Raw genomic sequence first — 18,703 nt, 5'->3', positions numbered from 1 at the left:
TAATAAGTGATCAGTATTTAATTCATTTTTGCACAGTAAAAAAATTAAATGACAAGTTAACCACGCACAGTATTTTATTAAAATTTGCACAGTAAAAAAATCGTATATGCACAGTATCTAGTTTCAGTTTGCACAGTTTAAATAATAAACGCTCAGTAGTTAGCTTGCAAAACTAAAAGGAAACATACCCCTCAAACGATTAAACTCGAAAATATAAAACTGCATTTATTATTTTTACTGTACAATCATTATTTATTTTTACTATGCATTAATTATTTTACTGTGAAACTATCATTTTTACTGTGCATTTATTATTTTTACTGTGCATTTACTATTTTTATTGTGCATTTATTATTTTTACTGTGCATTTATTATTTTTACTTGCATTTATTATTTTTACTGTGCATTTACTATTTTTACTGTCCATTTACTATTTCTACTGCGCATTTATTATTTTACTGTGCAATTATTTTTACTGTACATTTACTATTTTTACTGTGCATTTATTATTTCTACTGTGCAATTGTTAATTTTTACTGTACAATTATTATTTTTACTGTGCATTTATTATTTTTACTGTGCACCTATCATTTTTGCTGTGCATTTATTATTTTTACTGTGCAATTATTATTTTTACTGTGCATTTATTATTTTTACTGTACATTTACTATTTTCACTGTGCATTTACTATTTTTACTGTGTATTTATTATTTCTACTGTGCAATTGTTAATTTTTACTGTACAATTATTATTTTTACTGTGCATTTATTATTTTTACTGTGCAATTATTATTTTTACTGTGCATCTATCATTTCTGCTGTGCATTTATTATTTTTACTGTGCAATTATTATTTTTACTGTGCATTTATTATTTTTACTGTACATTTACTATTTTTACTGTCCATTTACTATTTCTACTGCGCATTTATTATTTTACTGTGCAATTATTTTTACTGTACATTTACTATTTTTACTGTGCATTTATTAATTCTACTGTGCAATTGTTAATTTTTACTGTACAATTATTACTTTTACTGTGCATTTATTATTTTTACTGTGCAATTATTATTTATTTTTACTGTGCAATTATTATTTTTACTGTGCATTTATTATTTCGCTATGCATTTATTATTTTTACTGTGCATTTATTATTTTTACTGTACATTTACTATTTTTACTGTGCATTTATTATTTCTACTGTGCAATTGTTAATTTTTACTGTACAATTATTATTTTTACTGTGCATTTACTATTTTTACTGTGCAATTATTTTTACTGTGCATTTATTATTTTTACTGTACATTTACTATTTTTACAGTGCATTTATTATTTCACTATGCATTTATTATTTTTACTGTGCATTTATTATTTTTACTGTGCATTTACTATTTTTATTGTGCATTTATTGTTTTTACTGTGCATTTATTATTTTTATCGTGCATTTATTATTTTTACTATGCAATTATTATTTTACTGTGCATTTACTATTTTTACTGTGCAATTATTTTTACTGTGCATTTACTATTTTTACTGTGTATTTATTATTTCTACTGTGCAATTGTTAATTTTTACTGTACAATTATTATTTTTACTGTGCATTTATTATTTTTACTGTGCAATTATTATTTATTTTTACTGTGCAATTATTATTTTTACTGTGCATTTATTATTTCGCTATGCATTTATTATTTTTACTGTGCATTTATTATTTTTACTGTACATTTATTATTTTTACTGTGCATTTATTAATTTTACTGTACATTTACTATTTTTACTATGCATTTATTATTTCACTATGCATTTATTATTTTTACTGTGCATTTATTATTTTTACTGTGCAATTATTATTATTACTGTGCATTTATAATTTTTACTGTGCAATTATTATTTATTTTTACTGTGCAATTATTATTTTTACTGTGCATTTATTATTTCACTATGCATTTATTATTTTTACTCTGCATTTATTATTTTTACTGTGCAATTATTATTTTTACTGTGCATTTATTATTTCACTATGCATTTATTATTTTTACTCTGCAATTATTATTTTTACTGTACATTTACTATTTTTACTGTGCATTTAATTTGTACCGTTTCATTTTGTCAAATTAACGCAAAATCGTGCTTTTTCCACTGATTTTTCTGAAATAAAAAATCAAAAATTGATAAAAAATTGCATACCCCCGGCGTGTTGGCTTGGGGTCCGTAGGGATACCTGGTCCAGTCTAGGGTGGGTTCGCCGGTCGTATCCAAAAGCACGACTAGAACAACAAAAATAATTCCATTTTGTGTCTCTCAAGCAGGTTGAAGCGTCGATGTGCTGCGCTAAGTAGCAAAGTCTGGAGGTATTCCGACTTCAAAGGATACCCGAAACTGAATTTAAAGGAAGAGAGAACGGCGCGGTCCCGAATAGTTCCCCAGGGCATAAGAAAATCGATACGAGACAAGTCTAGCAGTGCACATCTCGACACGTTTCAAGTGTGATTGACAATAAAAAAAATTTCATATAACATACCTTGCTCGGCATCAGCTGTTTTGTAGTGGATGAGTGTTAGAACAAGCGCTAGCAGACGCATCATGACCATGTTTTTTTTCTGTTATTTTCAATAGCAGGATGCGATTTTGTCCTGCCTTAAGAGGCGGACCGCGAGCTTTGCTGCTACTCCATTCTGTAACAAAAATAATAGGTAATGACAGGCATCTGTTTCATGTTGCATTCCATCTATCCTAATGTTTAGCTTTCAAACTGTTTTAATTGTCTAATAAACATGTACTCGGGTTTTATAACCCCGTCGTAAATCCACCGGAAGCCGAAATTTTTTTCAAGAATCGCACTTTTACAACTTTCCGCTCACTTTATTTACCTTATGACTCAACAATAGAACAAAACTGGTAAATTATTTGCTAATCATTCGGTTTAATTTTTAACAAATTTGGGAGGTCTCGTGAATAATCCGCACGTAACTCGTAAAATATGCTTACACCATAAAAAAAACATTACTGATTTCCTTTTAAACAAGCACTGGTTTCAACACATGTCACCTAGATAAGATAATATGCTTCAAGAAATTTTTAAATCGTGTCAGCTTCAAGCGAGCTTTTTCAGCGAATTATGCAAATTGTTGCTCCTTCTCATATTGTTTTGTTATTGCCAAATCTTTATCTTAACTGCATTTCAAAATCGAATACGTTTTTATCTTAAAATAATTATTAGCATTATAGGTTCGTCTAATGCACACTATAGGATAGGATATGTTTAAAAAAACCTTTTAAGAAAAAAAAATAATCAATGTATTGTCAGCTTTTTTATCCTAAAAACAGATAAAGCACAAAGTACTAACGTGATGTTTCTGATATTTTGTGATAATTTATTAATAACGTGGCTTGAAAACTTGACATAAACGTGTTAATTTTAGATGATTTAACAAAATGAAAAAAAAACGGGATTTTTAAGACAATAAAGAGATTAACCGCTCAAGAACGGCAAAGATAACACGTGATTACTTGCTTAAACACAAAAAATGTAGTTCCAGCTCGGTTTTTACAAATAAATGATGCTGTTTTTGGCTTTAATTTCAAAAAAATCGGCCCATTTTAGCAGAATTTTTAAAAAAGATCAAAAACGCCCAAAACAAAATTTCAAAAATTACAAAAAAAATCTTTATTTTTTTTTTACTAGAAAAAATGACAACACTGCATATGAAATTTTTAGAGTCAAATCGGTTACTAATTTAAACACTGAAACAAAATCTGTGTTGTACGGAATTTCGGTGACGAAACTTTTAGAGCCGGCTTTCAATTGCAATTAAATTGACATTAGTCAATGCATTTTAAATGGCAACTTATTTCGAATTAGTTTAATTTTGAATTAAGTCTTAATTTCGCTTTATAGAAGCGTCATTAAGTTAATCTGCAATTAAATGCGTGATTAACTGATCACGTGACCAAATTAAACAAATGTCATTGGTGATGTGGTTGCTAGCTTTTAACAACGAATTAAATTTTAACAAAGCTTTCTATAAACTTACCCTTAGTATCAAAAACCTTTCAATTAGGGGAGAAAAATCATTATAACTGTTATTTTTCATATTTTTTTTATTTATATTTTATTCATGTCAATTAACTAAACTCTGAGTTCGAGTAGTTTATTGTTAATATTCTTTCTATATTCATGTCAATTATCTAAACTCTGTGTTCGAGTAGTTTATTGTTAATATTCTTTCTATATTAATATAAAATCAAAGAAAAAAATTTATAATTTAATTTTTAATAATTTGAAACTAAAGAGTTTAATGTTCCACTCAGCGATATCTCAAATTCTTATCCCTTGTGATTTTGACACAATTATTAAATCTGTTTTTTGTCAAAACAGGGAAATAATCTTGATTTCACAAAGATTTCAGGCGACTATTTAGTTAGTTTCGTAAAAAAATATTAAATATTTATTAAATATATATATACCCAAATTTTATGCAAAATTACTTAACTGAAAGTCCAAAAAAACAAAAGAAAAATTGTTAATAAATATTACAAACTGCTACTTGTTATATTATTTATTTTTTTTAATATAGCGTCCTTCTGATCGTAAAAATTGGTTTTGTTATAAGTTGTAAGAAATTTCTAGCGAGATAGTACACATATTTTAACCATGGATTAAGTATTAAAAATAAAGTGACTCAAATTTTTTAATTTTTTTCCTAAAAACGTTTTGATATGGAATTATTAGCCACCAAAAGTTATAGATTATGTTTTCATCTTCAAAACTACATATCCAATTTTTATAAAATCTGGTATACATTTTACTGTTTTATTGGAAAAAAATATAAAAAAATTAAAAGACAAAAAAATTCTAAAATGAGTGAGTTTTCAAATTCCAATAGCACCAAAATATTTCTCTCTTTCACAATGTCCCAGAACCTTACAATATGTAAGTACCAACGACTGTGTACCAAATTTTATAAATATTGGATAAGTAGTTTCAAAGATAAAAAATATAATCTACAATTTTGGGATAACTTTTAGAAGCCAATAATTCCACAATAAAACGTTTTTAGAAAAAAATTAAAAATACGAATCAGTTTATTTGTAATGCTTAATCTATGGGCTATACTATACCCGTTTTCAAAAATGAATCATATCAGGGTTGGCTATGACTGTGTAAAACGACCTTTACGTTTTGTAACTAGAAGTAAAAATATGTGAAGATACTAAAAATAGCAGTATAACCAACATACATTCAAATTTCCACCGCCTACTCCTGGAATATTATTTAATTTGAGAAAGAGTATACCTACATATTTTTGTTTTTTTTTAATACTTAACATCATTTTCTTAATTCTTTGAATCCAAATAAGATTGTTCTCTACAGTAGCTTAGTTTTCTTGTAAAATTTGTGGTAAAAGATTAGAAATGTAATTGTTTTAAACCACAATCTTTTTATGATTATTTTTCCATTTTAGTTGGTGTTTTTTTTCACTTTAAATTTGTCACTAGAATCCAGTATAACACATAAGATAATACCTTGTTTCTTATATAAAAAATCTAATTTTGTTCACTACTTATTACACCCCAAAAAATTCAAATATGGTATTACTTTTTTAAGTTTTTAAGACATTTCTTTTTAAAAAAGCACTATTATAGCTTCAACAATTACTTTGATAAGATATTAAAAAATATTTTTTTCGGGTAATTATTATAAGTAACATTTCAAATTTTTATACAGTTTTATCAAATAAGTAGATAAAGCATTAATTACCACATGAATTTGAAACGACTTTTATGCTAGATTTGTAAAAAAAATATTCATTGTGTACCAAATACTAACGTTTTATATTAAATATTAAATAGTTTCAACAAACGAAATAAAAACTTGTAAATTAAAATGTATAGTCCGTTCCAAATTTATATCAAACTGAGAGAATTTAAGGCTGTGAATTAATAACACTAGGGACCATAGATTTGTTTTATTTGCAAAAACATTTACGTTTAAAAAATGCAGTTGCATGCTGGCGTTGTTTTTTTAATAACAAAATTTCAAATTCCTTTGAATTGAAACAAAATAAAATGTGCTTAGTTTCTTGTGAAAATTGCGACAAAGCCTACATTTGTGTGTAATTTCCAGCGACATTTGCAAATTAGCACAGAAAGTGGTTAGTTACGCCCATTTGGTGCAATAATATGTCCATTTTACGAGTGCAATAATTACAGCGAAGGCAATAGTTGAGTTTTTAATCACTCGATCTGTAAATACATAAATGCTCTGGTATTCACGCAGCACACCTAATTTTTTTGTACCTTAGGTATAAAATACCATTGCTGTCGGCCATTTTGGAACAGGTTAAATAGTGTAACTTGGGTCGAAATCATTTCTCTAGTCACACAAAACGCTGCTATTTCCACAATGTCGATATTTATAAACAAGACGCGTCCGCAGCAACAATAAAAAATCACCATATTTAAACAAAGCCGTAAAAACAAAACAAAGAAAAATACCTCTGACATGATATGTTGGTCACATTTTGTCAAAATGACTCAACTGGGCAAAATTCCTCAAATAACTGTTCGTTGGCGAAAGAAAAAACACGGTATTTAGTCAAGATCTGCCATATACACACATACACGGCAAGGCAGTGCTGTAATGAACACACAGGTCACTCTGATGCAACGTAAACAATCACCGTTTCGGATAATCAGCACACCATCGGCGATTGCACTTGTTTTCGGGCGAAAAACGATGCGTTTTTGTTAATTTCCGACGAGATTTTCACGACATTCCGACACGGCCCGCTACGATTCAGCAGCAGCATCGCTGAGCACACTGAACCCAACGATAATCTTTAGAAAGCCAGCTTCACACCGGAAAAATTCGTATTGTGTATCGATTGAGACGATGAGAATGCGCACACTACAATCAAACATTTGACTATCGCGCGCCGATGACATTTTTTTGGCACTTGTCGCAATGTTTGTAAACAGTTTTATCGCAAAAAGGGAAAAGTAAACAAATCTGGGTGAGGTTTTTTCATTCAATGTATTTGGCACTTCTACAACGTATTTATATCAAACAGAGCATTAGTAAACGTAAATCATTTAAAAATTGTCGTGTTAGTCAATATTTCCATTTTTTATCTAAAATAAATGTTAATCATCAATATCTTTAAATTTTAATAAGTAATCAACATAATTAGTTAATCAACAATATGCCACTATTAATATAGAGATTCATTTTAAATTAATTAAATATCTTTTAATCAGGCAGCAGTGGCGAACCCTCTGATCAGTGTTGCCAAACTAAATAATAATAGCATTGCTGGCTGTAAAACGCACAAAAATGCCCAAACAAGAAATAATATTAGGTATAAGTTTTTGAGTTAGTGGTGAATTTTTTGGTGGTCTTATTCAAAAATGTGTTTAAAAGTTTAAAAACTTAAGTGTAACACACTTTCGACGATTTTTGTTTTGTTTTTCGGCTTCCGTCGTATTTTTTTAAATGAGTTACCACGAGTAAAAAGAGCTAAAATACCATGATCTTCGGTTTAATTTGTTGATTTTCAAAAAACCTTTGTTGAATAAACCAAAAATAATATTTCTTGGTCGAATTTGGTTGATTTTTTTAGTATGCAAAAATAAAACAAATAAAACAAAAATAAAAAAAGTAAAATCTCACAAAAAGTCTGAGAAAACGAATTTAAAAAATTAATTTCGACCAAACTTTTTGGTTTTTCGGTCTATTTTTAAGGAAGTTTTGCTCAAAAACCAGTTAAATCGAGTCAAGCAAACCAATCAGCATTAATTCTTTAGTTGGTTTTATCGAAAATTTTCGAAAAAACCTTAAGATTAACGCTAATATTCGTCAGAATTTGGTGAAATATTTAGTTGTTTTCAACGAAGTTTTGCAAAACACTTGTGTAGCTGACTGTAGAACATAAAGACACTCAAAAAAGCAAAAATAATGTAGTCCTCGGCCTAATTTGAAGATTGTTGGATCTGCTTAATCAGTCTGAAAATTTTGTCCAAAACATATTTAAAATTTTTAAACAAGTAAAAATAACGCTAATTTCGAACAAATTTTGTGTTGTTTCGGCTAATTTTTGTGGTTTTTCGCATTATTTTTGGCCTAATTTCACTCAAAAACGAAACATTCTGAGTAAAACACATAAAATAACATTAATATTTTGTAAACTAAATCAAGCCAAACAAGTCGAAATAAAATGAATTTCGACCCAATTTCGTGATTTTTCGAGCAGTTTAAGCGAAATTTTTCAAAAAAGGCAGAAATATAACATCTTTTTTGAATGAATTTGGTGAAATTTTAGTTTTATTTTTAAAAAAATTTTGCGAAATAATTGTGTTTATGGTTGGCTGCAAAACGGATAACTAATAGCGTTCCAAAAAGCAAAAATAATAGTTTTTAAAGAATTTTTTTGGTCTACTTAACAAAATCTCACAAGAAGTCTGAAAAGTAAGTTCAAAAACGTTTTTGGAAATTCGAAAAAACTAAAAATAACGCTGCTTTCGGAAAATTTTTGTGCTGTTTCGGCTAACTTTTGTGTTTTTTCGCTTAATTTTTTACGAAATTTCGCTCAAAAACGAATCATTCTAATTAAAACACATAAAATAACATTAAGATTTTGCAAATAAAAGAAGTTCCAAGTTAAAACAAACTAAATTCAGCCCAATTTTGTGATTTCTCACCAAGTTTAAGCAAAATTTTTCGAAAAAAAAAAGCGAAAATAGCACCATTCATGGACGAATTTGGCGACATTTTAGGTGGTTTTTATTAAATTTTAGCGAAATATTTGTTCTGCTGGCTACTAATAACGCTCCAAAAAGCAAAAATAATAGTTTTTAAAGAATTTTTTTGGTCTACTTAACAAAATCTCACAAGAAGTCTGAAAAGTTAAGTGTAAAAACGTTTTTGGAAATTCGAAAAAACTAAAAATAACGCTGCTTTCGGAAAATTTTTGTGCTGTTTCGGCTAATTTTTGTGTTTTTTCGCTTTATTTTTTACGAAATTTCGCTCAAAAACGAATCATTCTAATTAAAACACATAAAATAACATTAAGATTTTGCAAATAAAAGAAGTTCCAAGTTAAAACAAACTAAATTCAGCCCAATTTTGTGATTTCTCACCAAGTTTAAGCAAAATTTTTCGAAAAAAAAAAAAAGCGAAAATAGCACCATTCATGGACGAATTTGGCGACATTTTAGGTGGTTTTTATTAAATTTTAGCGAAATATTTGTTCTGCTGGCTACTAATAACGCTCCAAAAAGCAAAAATAATAGTTTTTAAAGAATTTTTTTGGTCTACTTAACAAAATCTCACAAGAAGTCTGAAAAGTTAAGTGTAAAAACGTTTTTGGAAATTCGAAAAAACTAAAAATAACGCTGCTTTCGGAAAATTTTTGTGCTGTTTCGGCTAATTTTTGTGTTTTTTCGCTTTATTTTTTACGAAATTTCGCTCAAAAACGAATCATTCTAATTAAAACACATAAAATAACATTAAGATTTTGCAAATAAAAGAAGTTCCAAGTTAAAACAAACTAAATTCAGCCCAATTTTGTGATTTCTCACCAAGTTTAAGCAAAATTTTTCGAAAAAAAAAAAAAGCGAAAATAGCACCATTCATGGACGAATTTGGCGACATTTTAGGTGGTTTTTATTAAATTTTAGCGAAATATTTGTTCTGCTGGCTACTAATAACGCTCCAAAAAGCAAAAATAATAATAGTTCTTGATGATTTTTTGGTTTGCTTAAGCGAAATCTACAAAAATAGTTTTCGAAAGTTTACAAAAAAGTAAACGAAACACTATTTTTGATCAAATTTTTTGGTTTTCAAGGTAATTTTTGATCAAATTTTGTTTAATGTCGCGCTAAATCAAAGGAAATAAAATAATTTCATTTTGATTTTTATGGTTTTTAGGCGTGTCTTACACGTGTCCTCTAGTTAAAAATCAAACAAAAAATCGAGTAAAACAAGCCAAAAAAATTAAATTTACCTAGAGGCGAATTTGCACCAGTTTTTAAAAAAAATTTCGAAAAATTTCATAAAATCTTCCAAAAAAAACTGAGTTTTTAGCTCAAAAAAAGCAAGAATAACGACGTTTGAACCAAATTTCATGATTTCTCGGATGTGTTGCTGGTTGTAAAACGATAAAAATGTTATTTTCGGCTTATTTTGGCGATTTTTTAGACGGTTTTAAAGAAATTTCGACCCAAATTAATCACTTTAAAAACAAATCAGGCTATTTTTTAAATAATTGAATAATGATTTTTCGAATTATTTTTGAGGAAATTGTGTGAAACAATCCAGTTTCTCGTTAGATTTCGCACAAAAAGAAACGCAAAAAAGTTTCTTCTTTAACAGTTGCACAACGAAGAAAGCTAGTTCGGGGAAATACTCGATTAAAAAAAATACCTTACAGTTTTATGATTCAGTGTCATTCGATATGGAGGGAACGGTGTTTCGAACTTAAACTAGAATTTTATTTTTTCTTAATTTCCTGCAGGTTCGCCAACACTGCTTTACGATAATAAAAAAAGTAAAAAAATAGGGAGGGGACCCTAATACCACAATTCGCTTGGTTCTTTTCTACGCGCTAAAATACTGTCGGAAATCAAACTGGAAGCATAAGATATGTGCAAATATTCGCAATTGACTAGTAAAAAAAAAGTGGTCCACAATAATTTCTCGGTTAAAAAAAAACCTCTAAAACTATCACAATGAGTGCTGCACGTTACCAGCCAAATCAATTTCGAATTTTGGAAAAAAATCGTCGTTAAACTGGAACTGGTTCGTTAGTAGCCGATAAAGCCATCTTCGACAAGGTCGATAAGCTACGCCGAGGAAAACTACTCCCACTGCTGCTTTCGGAAAAGATCTTGCGAAAACTGCAACAAAAAATTAAAAAATAAATTTCTTTAAACCCCACTCACAATTTCCTAATCCCCGACTCTGAACACTTCTTCCAGGGGGCGTCGTCGGGCTCATACGGCAGAGGCCCTTGAACAGGCGCATCCTCCTCAACCGGACTAAAAATTAATCTTAAAACTTCCACCAAAAAAAAAAAAAATTAATTATAACCTTTCCGACTTGTTTTTCGGTCTGTACGTCTCGAGTTCGTCCTCCAAGTCACTAACACGCGCTTTGAGTTCGTTCCGTTCGTGTAATATGTCTTTAAGCTCCTGAGTAGTGAACCTCGGCCGGTTCGGATCGTCCAAATCATAGACGGCTTTGTTAACCGGAACCGGGGGATCACACTAAAAATCGGTCAGTAGCAACATAAACACCAACCGAACACAAAGTCTTTGTAATGGGACGTTGTTTGATTACAGTATGCCAGCGTGACATCACCCAGCATCCTCAGCTTTCCACTTGTGAATTAATTGTCGTAAAAAAATGTAAATAATTTATAAGCGAAGAGCGAAAAAGCAATAACAAACTTCTGAGGTTGTACGTCAAATAATTGTCAAGTGTTGCAAATTACGAGCAAAAATACTTTCAAATCTATTGTAAGCAGACTCAGTTTTTTTAATCAGCCTGTATAATAATTAATAAGGGTTGAGTCTACTAAAAGTGTATTTTCTAACGACGATTATAATCCTGTCAAAAACGCAGTTTGGATTTTTACCAAATAATTCCACAGAACTATATCAGAAATTGACAAACCTATTGATCTAAATTACAAGGTGTCAGGAACTTTTGTCGACTTGCCTAAAACTTTTGCTACCTTAACTCGTAATATTTAATGAATAAGTTGAAATTTTATGGAATTAGAGGTCAAGAACTAAAGATTATTAAATCCTCTTTGGAAAACAGATCGTCTCAAATACGGCCAAAGAAACTGGATATTTAAAATCTTTTTATTCTAATAAATCAGTTAATTTAGGAGGAGTACCTCAAGGATCTGTATGGGGGCCCCTATTATTTCTTATTTATGTCAACAATATGTCTAAATATATAAAAAATAATTGAAACAACTCCCTGAACTTCTGACTTATGTACAAGGACTATCATTAGAAGAGATGAATGGTAAAATCAAATAAATGGTTAAATCAAATTACCTTAAACTGCAGTAAAATATTTTTTTATTATTATTATAGTAATTCAAAATCAAATAAATTATGAGGTAAACTATAAGGATTTGAATATTACAAATACTAATTGTGCAACATTCTTGAGAGAAAACTTAAATTATCAGCTCATTTGAAATCATATTGACATATTTTAAACATTAACAAAACTTAACTGATCTTAATTTATTATTCGTTTCTTAAGTTATCAAGTATTATTTGAAGCGCTAAGGACATATTATGCACATGACCAATATCTCATAAATTATGGGGTCATATTTTGGGGACGTGATGCGAATGCTCATAAAATATTATTGTCAAAAATATTTTTAAAGCAATATTAAAAATGATACATCGTGAATCATGTCGTTCACAATTTGTAAAATATGGTTTAATACTTATCATGATTGTATTTATATCGACTAGTTGTTTTTTTTTAGTAAACACTGCATTATTTGTGAGTAATTGTGACGTCAATGATAAAATGACCACAAGAGATTTGACGAACTAATACCTCAATAAAGTACTACAAAATATGAAAAAAGTGATGTTTATAAAGCTACAAAAGGAGCCAAATTTACTTCAATTTAAAAGCACATGTATTTAATTTTTCAATGTTTTAATTTTTTTGACCATGTCGATGTTTTAATAAGATTCTCTGACAATAAACTTTGTGGATATTATTTTACTATCTTAAAAACCGACAGTCGAGTCGCACAGAAATCAGCGTTTGTTGTTAAGTACATTATATTTCTCTACAGTAAGTGCGAATTTTTTCAAAAATTTTCGGCAGTTCCTTAAAATAATTAATTAATTAAAATAATTAGTTAGCTGCGTAATAGTGTTTCAACAAAAAATATTTCCTCTTTTAGAACAGTGTTTAAATGCTATTTTGTACAAAAAATACGTCAAAAAATTGTGGCTTGCCTCCAAAATTCAAGCACATAAGCGTCGTTTGTTTTAGAATATAACATAAAAAATAAGAAAATTTTGATTAATTGATATTCAATATTTTTAATTAATTAAAGCTTATTCCAAATCTGAAGACGAACTGACAGTGTCGAAAATAACTGAAATTTGTCAATGTTTTTCCAATCCAGTGTTAGTCTTTAAAAAATTATAATAAGATACGTAAGATGGAGTATAATAAACAAATTATTAATAATAATAGTAATATTTCTATGTATCTTTGTCCTCAAAATTTATTAATCTTAAAGTGACAACTAAGTAAATCTTAGAAAAAAAATGTACGCCCATGTACCATGCAATTTTGTAAAATTTTGATCTAGTTATCCATGATAGTTACATTAACACGATATCCATTACGGAAATAAGATTCCAGCATAATTTTTTTATGTTTTTTGATGACCATTCTGGACATATTGACAGATAAAGCCACGTTGAAGTTATTTACGCAATACATTTCATTGCTAAGGTAACTGTCATGAAAAACAAGAACAAAATTTTAAAAAATCGCATGGTATAAGTTATCAAAAATGTCCGTTGTGAAAAGGTGTCGTTATTAGAGCAGGTTTCACTGTATTTATGTCGTTTTTATCACGTTTGTGTTCTAAAAAAACAGTGTTTTTTCTTGAAATTTTGCTAACACGTGCCGAGAAATCGTTGACTTAAGTCACAAGTCACTTTTTTTCGCATTTTATCACAATTTCCAGGCAGACTTGCAATTTTTTTGTTTTATTTCGTCAGAAATATACCGAACTGGGTAGCAAACGGTGTTATTTTCGCTTTTTTATTACTTTTGAGCCTTAAACTTACCTTTTTTTTGTGAAATCATTTTGTGAGTCTTTTATGTAACTGTCAGTTTGCCACCAGATATGGAGGAACAGCATCTATCGTTTACTGGAAGGAATAAAAAAAAATTCTACTGAAGATTATCTACTGAAGATAAACTCGCACCATAAGACCATTTCAATTTATACTTAAAAGAGTAGGCGTTTTTTTTCTTTGTCATTGATAAATTAGTGCAAACTGTGAGAAAAAAATATATTCTAAATTCAAATTAATTAGTTACCGTTCGAATTACCGTTCTGTACTTAATCATTAATTTGTAATATACTTATTGCGCCTCAAAATCACAAAAAGCAGAGGCATATACTGCCGTGCTAAGCAAGAATGTCGCAACTGATTTTATATGAACCTTGAGTTATGTCTTGTTTTCTACATTTTCAGAGTGCACTGTTATTTTAAATGCTAGTAACATGGAATATTGAAGTCAACCTAACAATTTATTTGTAAAAAGGAAATATGTATGCAATTGTATCCATTATTTTGCCAAATCGCTGTTATTCCACATACGACGTTTAATTTTTTTATTTATTTTTTTAATTAAGTAAAAGTAACTAAGTAAAAAAGTCGTAACTACAAAAATATTTATTAACGGCTTTAAACAAATGAAATAATACGTAACAACAGCAAATTTATAAAAAAATGTACCCAAGAAATTACACCTAGCGTACGATACTTTTGAAATAAAAGCAAATTTTGTCAAAAAATCAATCGGTTTTCTGGTAGAATATTTTTAAATTTTTTTAAGAGTTACTGTTTTCTTTCTGTATCTATGCCATTTGTTGTGTGTTTTTGAGTGGGTTTTTTGAATATGATGTTATTGATGTTAGGAAATTTAACTCTATAAAGTCGCTATCAAAACTGCATCTATATTTCATGTTTTTTTTCCTCGTTCAAACGTAACGTTAACCATGTCGCTTAGGTAAGGTCGATTAATAATTTTGGCCAATTTGTACTGTGAACTGTAGTCTTCCCATTTAAAAAAGTTTTCAATTTTCATTTGTTTAATTTTAGTTCTTGTACCCGTCCTTCCAACCGAATTGACAAAATCGTCAAAGTCATACACTTTTTTTTGTTTTTTTAATTGTAATTCGACTTTGTAAACAACCAAACTTGGTGGTACCTAATGTTTTTGATTAATTTTAGAAAATATACAATTTTTGATTCATTAATGAGTGGGTTTCATATACATTTTATAGTTACGACTTTCTTGCTAAGTAATATTGCACAAACCCCACATACGTCAATTTTATTTACGTATTTCGTCTTATTAATTTCTGGATAATATCTATTAAAGTTATTTAGAATCAAAGTTATTGCACTATTGATCTCAGACTTTGTGTTATCTCAAATTTGACAAAAAAGTCAGTTACGACGTTCTTGCTTAGCACGGCAGTATAACCGTTTAAATAAGCATACTGGATGACGTAATTCGCGCGCTATGCTTCTATTGGCTAATCATTACCAGACACCCTCCCATTACAAAGACTGAACCGAACCGACTTTTGCAAGATCTTCGTTTTCCTTCTGCGCCAAACCCAATCTTTGCCTCAACCCGACGATATCTCGTTGTTGGTCTTGAAGTTGGACGAGAAAATCGGCCCTTTCGTCGCATAACGTGCGCACTTGGCTTTGGAATAACTTATGTTTGCGGCGAAGCTCTCGACTCGTGTTGTTCAGACGTTCAACTTGCGATTTCAAATTTTCAATATCGTGGCATTTCTCTTGTAGGAGATTGTCTTTGAGGCGGATTTCATCGCGTTGTTTCTCCACACTGTCTTTCAGCTTCTGTAACATGTCGCCGTTAGGCGGCGGCGACAAGGGGGGCACCTGTCGATGGGGAGACGTGGAGTTGTCTTTGGCCAATCGCCGGTTTTCCTCCTGGAGACGTGTGACCACAGAAAGCAATTCTTTGGTTTCAGAACGCCATTGTTCTTCAATGGCTTCCAGTTCCTTGAAACAGTTTTAAATCTAGTCACCTCACAAACGCTACCAACCGTTTAAACTGGTACAAATTTTAGTTACTAGAAGGAGAAAATGAGTAATAATAAGTTTTACAAGCTTACTTTTTCAAATTTTTGCCGATATTCCGCCTTTTCCAACTTGTCATTTTCCAATTGTGCTATTTTCAGTCGAAGCTCATGCAATTGTGTGTTTTCGCGTTCGTTGCGTGTGGCCAGATTTTCGAGCAATTCTAAGGCGTTAATAACTTTGGGCATTAACGAAGTCACAGCATCAGCACCGTATTGATCAATGATTTTTTCGCATTCTTTGCCAATATCGGAAGCAATATCATAGACATCGACAACACTGACTTCCCCACCGAAATCACCCTCTTCTTCCATATTTTCAACGTCGAAGGGGTACCGGGATCGAGGCATCAAAACTTTTTGCAAAAACTCCTCACACTACACCTTATTGATCACAACAAAAACAGCAATTTTTTGCTCAAAGCTGGCGATTTTTTACGCGTTAGATTGGCGACATTGTCAAAGTCCTGTCGGTAAAGTCGGAACCCAACTCGAATTTTAAATTAATTTCCCTTATTTTGGCACTAAAACTGGGCAAAACCCCAGTCAATGCCCCAAAATCACAAGCAGAAATGTTCGAAAGTGATACCGACTTTGATTTTGGTGATGTAAGTTAGTTTTGTCTAAAGTGAGGTTATGTCATTGTTTATCAGGACTTGGGTTTAAATTTCGATAAAATTAACAAACACCAGAGTCATTCGCCCCCCAAACGCCCCAAAACAGTAAATGCCCCCGTTAAGCGTAAATTCCCAGGACCTGCGGGGCTCCTTGACTTGGAAAACACGAAAAATGAGGCAAGTGTCGTGGGGCCATCCCAGGGGGCTATAATTCAATTTTAGGTCATTCCGTGCTCCCAAATGTCTTTCTCCGTGTTCCAGGCAGCCCCCTGGCTCCAAATGTGCCGCGACCACGAAACGTTAATCGACCAGTTTGATATTAATTGGATTAAGGGGGCGGCAACTCGCGAGGAATTGCCAAATCGCAAGGCCCCATTTCTGGGGGCTATCATTAAAAGCGTCGAATGTTTCGAGGGGAAAAACACCATTGTTAAAGTTGTCTTGAAAGACCCCACGGGGGAGATTCAGGGCTCAATAATTCATAATTTATTTGAGGAGTATTCGGAATTTTTAGTTGCCGATTCTGTGATTGTTTTGAGACAGTTTAGTGTCATTACAACTAGTTCAGGTAATCACTACTTGACCATAACTCCAAATAATTTGGTGGCGATTTATTCGAGTTCGGGGGTCAAAAAACTACAAGAGGTGTCCAATGAGGGGCCCAAAAAACCAACCGAAACTAAGCCAAAAGACGAAGAAATTTGGGCAAAGGCACTCGATGGGGTCGATCTTGACTCGCTTTTTGATGATTTTTGATTTATAATATTTATAATAATAAAGAATTTAATTTTTGAAAACCCCGCCTTTAAATCTCCCATAGCAACCAAAGTAACGCTTAGCCAATAGCCGCAAAGCGCGCGAACTACGTCATCCAGTATGCTCATTTAAACCGTCATGTAGACTTTTCGTGATATTACGGCACAACAAATACATAAACGCTTAATTTAAAGATTTGACAAATACGAATATGTAGAATAATAACAAACAGACGTTTGTTAAAACAATTTTTTGTTTAACTAATAAATGACGATTTATTAATCGTTGCTAACACCGACCTTTAATTACCATTTTATTGATTGAAAACGAAAAAAAAAATTAAAATTTCATAAATATATACTTTTGTTTTATTTGTAAAATGTTTGCATTTTCTTGGCGCAATTTCTAGTGGCACTGTTTTCCGAAATTTTTTTTATAAACGATACCTCAAAAACTAATTATCACACAAATTCAGCACATGGTATTAAACATCATTGGAATTTATGATTATTTTATTTATGACGTATTTTTTGCACAAAACATTTCAGCACTCTCTGTTTTAGAAAGAGTAATAAATATTTAAGCAACTTTATTACTTAACTAAAAAATAAATTTATAATTATTTTAAGGAACTGTAGAAAATTTTGAAAAAAATAGCACGCCTCAGATCATATAAAGTACTATTTAACAGCAAACGTTGATTTTTGTACGATTACAAGTTTTTAAGATATAATAAAATATTCTTGAAGCAGACTCAATCTACCTTATACAGGGGCGCTAAAAAGTATAGATACAGCTAAATATTTTAAGAACTGTGTTTAACAGAGCACCTCGAAATTTGGGAAACAGTTAAAAGTGTTTAAATTCTATCATCTGAGAACTTTTCTTTGGTCATTTATTTTTAAAATACAAGGCTAGTTTTTTTTTTAATGACACGAAGGGTCAATTTTAATATTTTTAACAAGAGCATTTTTTATGAATTCAGAACATATGCCCATCTTTATTTTTATTAAAAGGTAAAAAAAATTCAAAAAATTTATTTATTTAGTCTTTCTGGAAAAGTAAAAAGTAAAACTAGTTTCTATTGCAGGTATTACACTAAAGAACTCAGAAAAAAATATCTTCTTAAAAATATTAAATTTGACCCTTCTTGCGATTTAAAAAAATCAAATTAGTCTTGTTCCTAAAAACAACTGGAGGAGATAGAAAATTGATAAATATCTGAAGCTATAGAATTTATATATACTCTTAAGATATACTAAATTTGAATAAGTTCTGATGAACAGTTTTTGTAATATTTAACTATATCTATTCTCGCGAGCTGTATTATTATATACGATCATATTTTACTAAAATTTCAGTTGTTCTTTCTGTTTTTTACTTTCGTAAAGCATACTGGATGATGTCACGCTGGCAGCG

General features: G+C 30.2%; 3 protein-coding genes across 3 annotated transcripts in view; 1 reads left to right on the top strand and 2 right to left on the bottom strand.

Annotated features, from left to right (window-relative positions):
• LOC658635 (ephrin type-B receptor 1-B) overlaps window positions 1–6,889 on the bottom strand; it is a 33,213-nt gene extending 26,324 nt beyond the window's left edge. Inside the window, 3 exon segments of the mRNA XM_064358221.1 lie at window positions 2,185–2,264; window positions 2,519–2,672; window positions 6,496–6,889. Coding sequence (XP_064214291.1) covers window positions 2,185–2,264; window positions 2,519–2,588 — 150 coding nt within the window. The 5' untranslated portion in view covers window positions 2,589–2,672; window positions 6,496–6,889.
• A 125-nt stretch (window positions 6,890–7,014) lies between these two features.
• Window positions 7,015–16,262, bottom strand: Rilpl (Rab interacting lysosomal protein like). The gene is made up of 5 exons (XM_008197925.3): window positions 15,948–16,262; window positions 15,385–15,834; window positions 11,087–11,262; window positions 10,939–11,034; window positions 7,015–10,893 (listed from the first exon to the last, which is right to left on the bottom strand). The coding sequence occupies exons 1-5, from the start codon at window positions 16,260–16,262 to the stop codon at window positions 10,782–10,784; spliced, it is 1,149 nt and encodes a 382-aa protein (XP_008196147.1). The 3' UTR covers window positions 7,015–10,781.
• A 122-nt stretch (window positions 16,263–16,384) lies between these two features.
• Window positions 16,385–17,325, top strand: LOC103313777 (homologous recombination OB-fold protein). Its single transcript, XM_008197926.3, has 3 exons — window positions 16,385–16,519; window positions 16,565–16,705; window positions 16,751–17,325. Exons 1-3 carry the CDS (start codon window positions 16,484–16,486, stop codon window positions 17,282–17,284), a joined length of 711 nt encoding a protein of 236 aa, XP_008196148.1. The 5' UTR covers window positions 16,385–16,483; the 3' UTR covers window positions 17,285–17,325.
• The last annotated feature ends 1,378 nt before the right edge of the window (window positions 17,326–18,703 follow it).

Source organism: Tribolium castaneum, chromosome 8, assembly GCF_031307605.1.
Source record: "Tribolium castaneum strain GA2 chromosome 8, icTriCast1.1, whole genome shotgun sequence".
NCBI lineage: Eukaryota > Metazoa > Arthropoda > Insecta > Coleoptera > Tenebrionidae > Tribolium > Tribolium castaneum.
The sequence above is the reverse complement of the archived record's forward strand: the minus strand, read 5'-3'. Positions and strand labels throughout refer to the sequence as shown.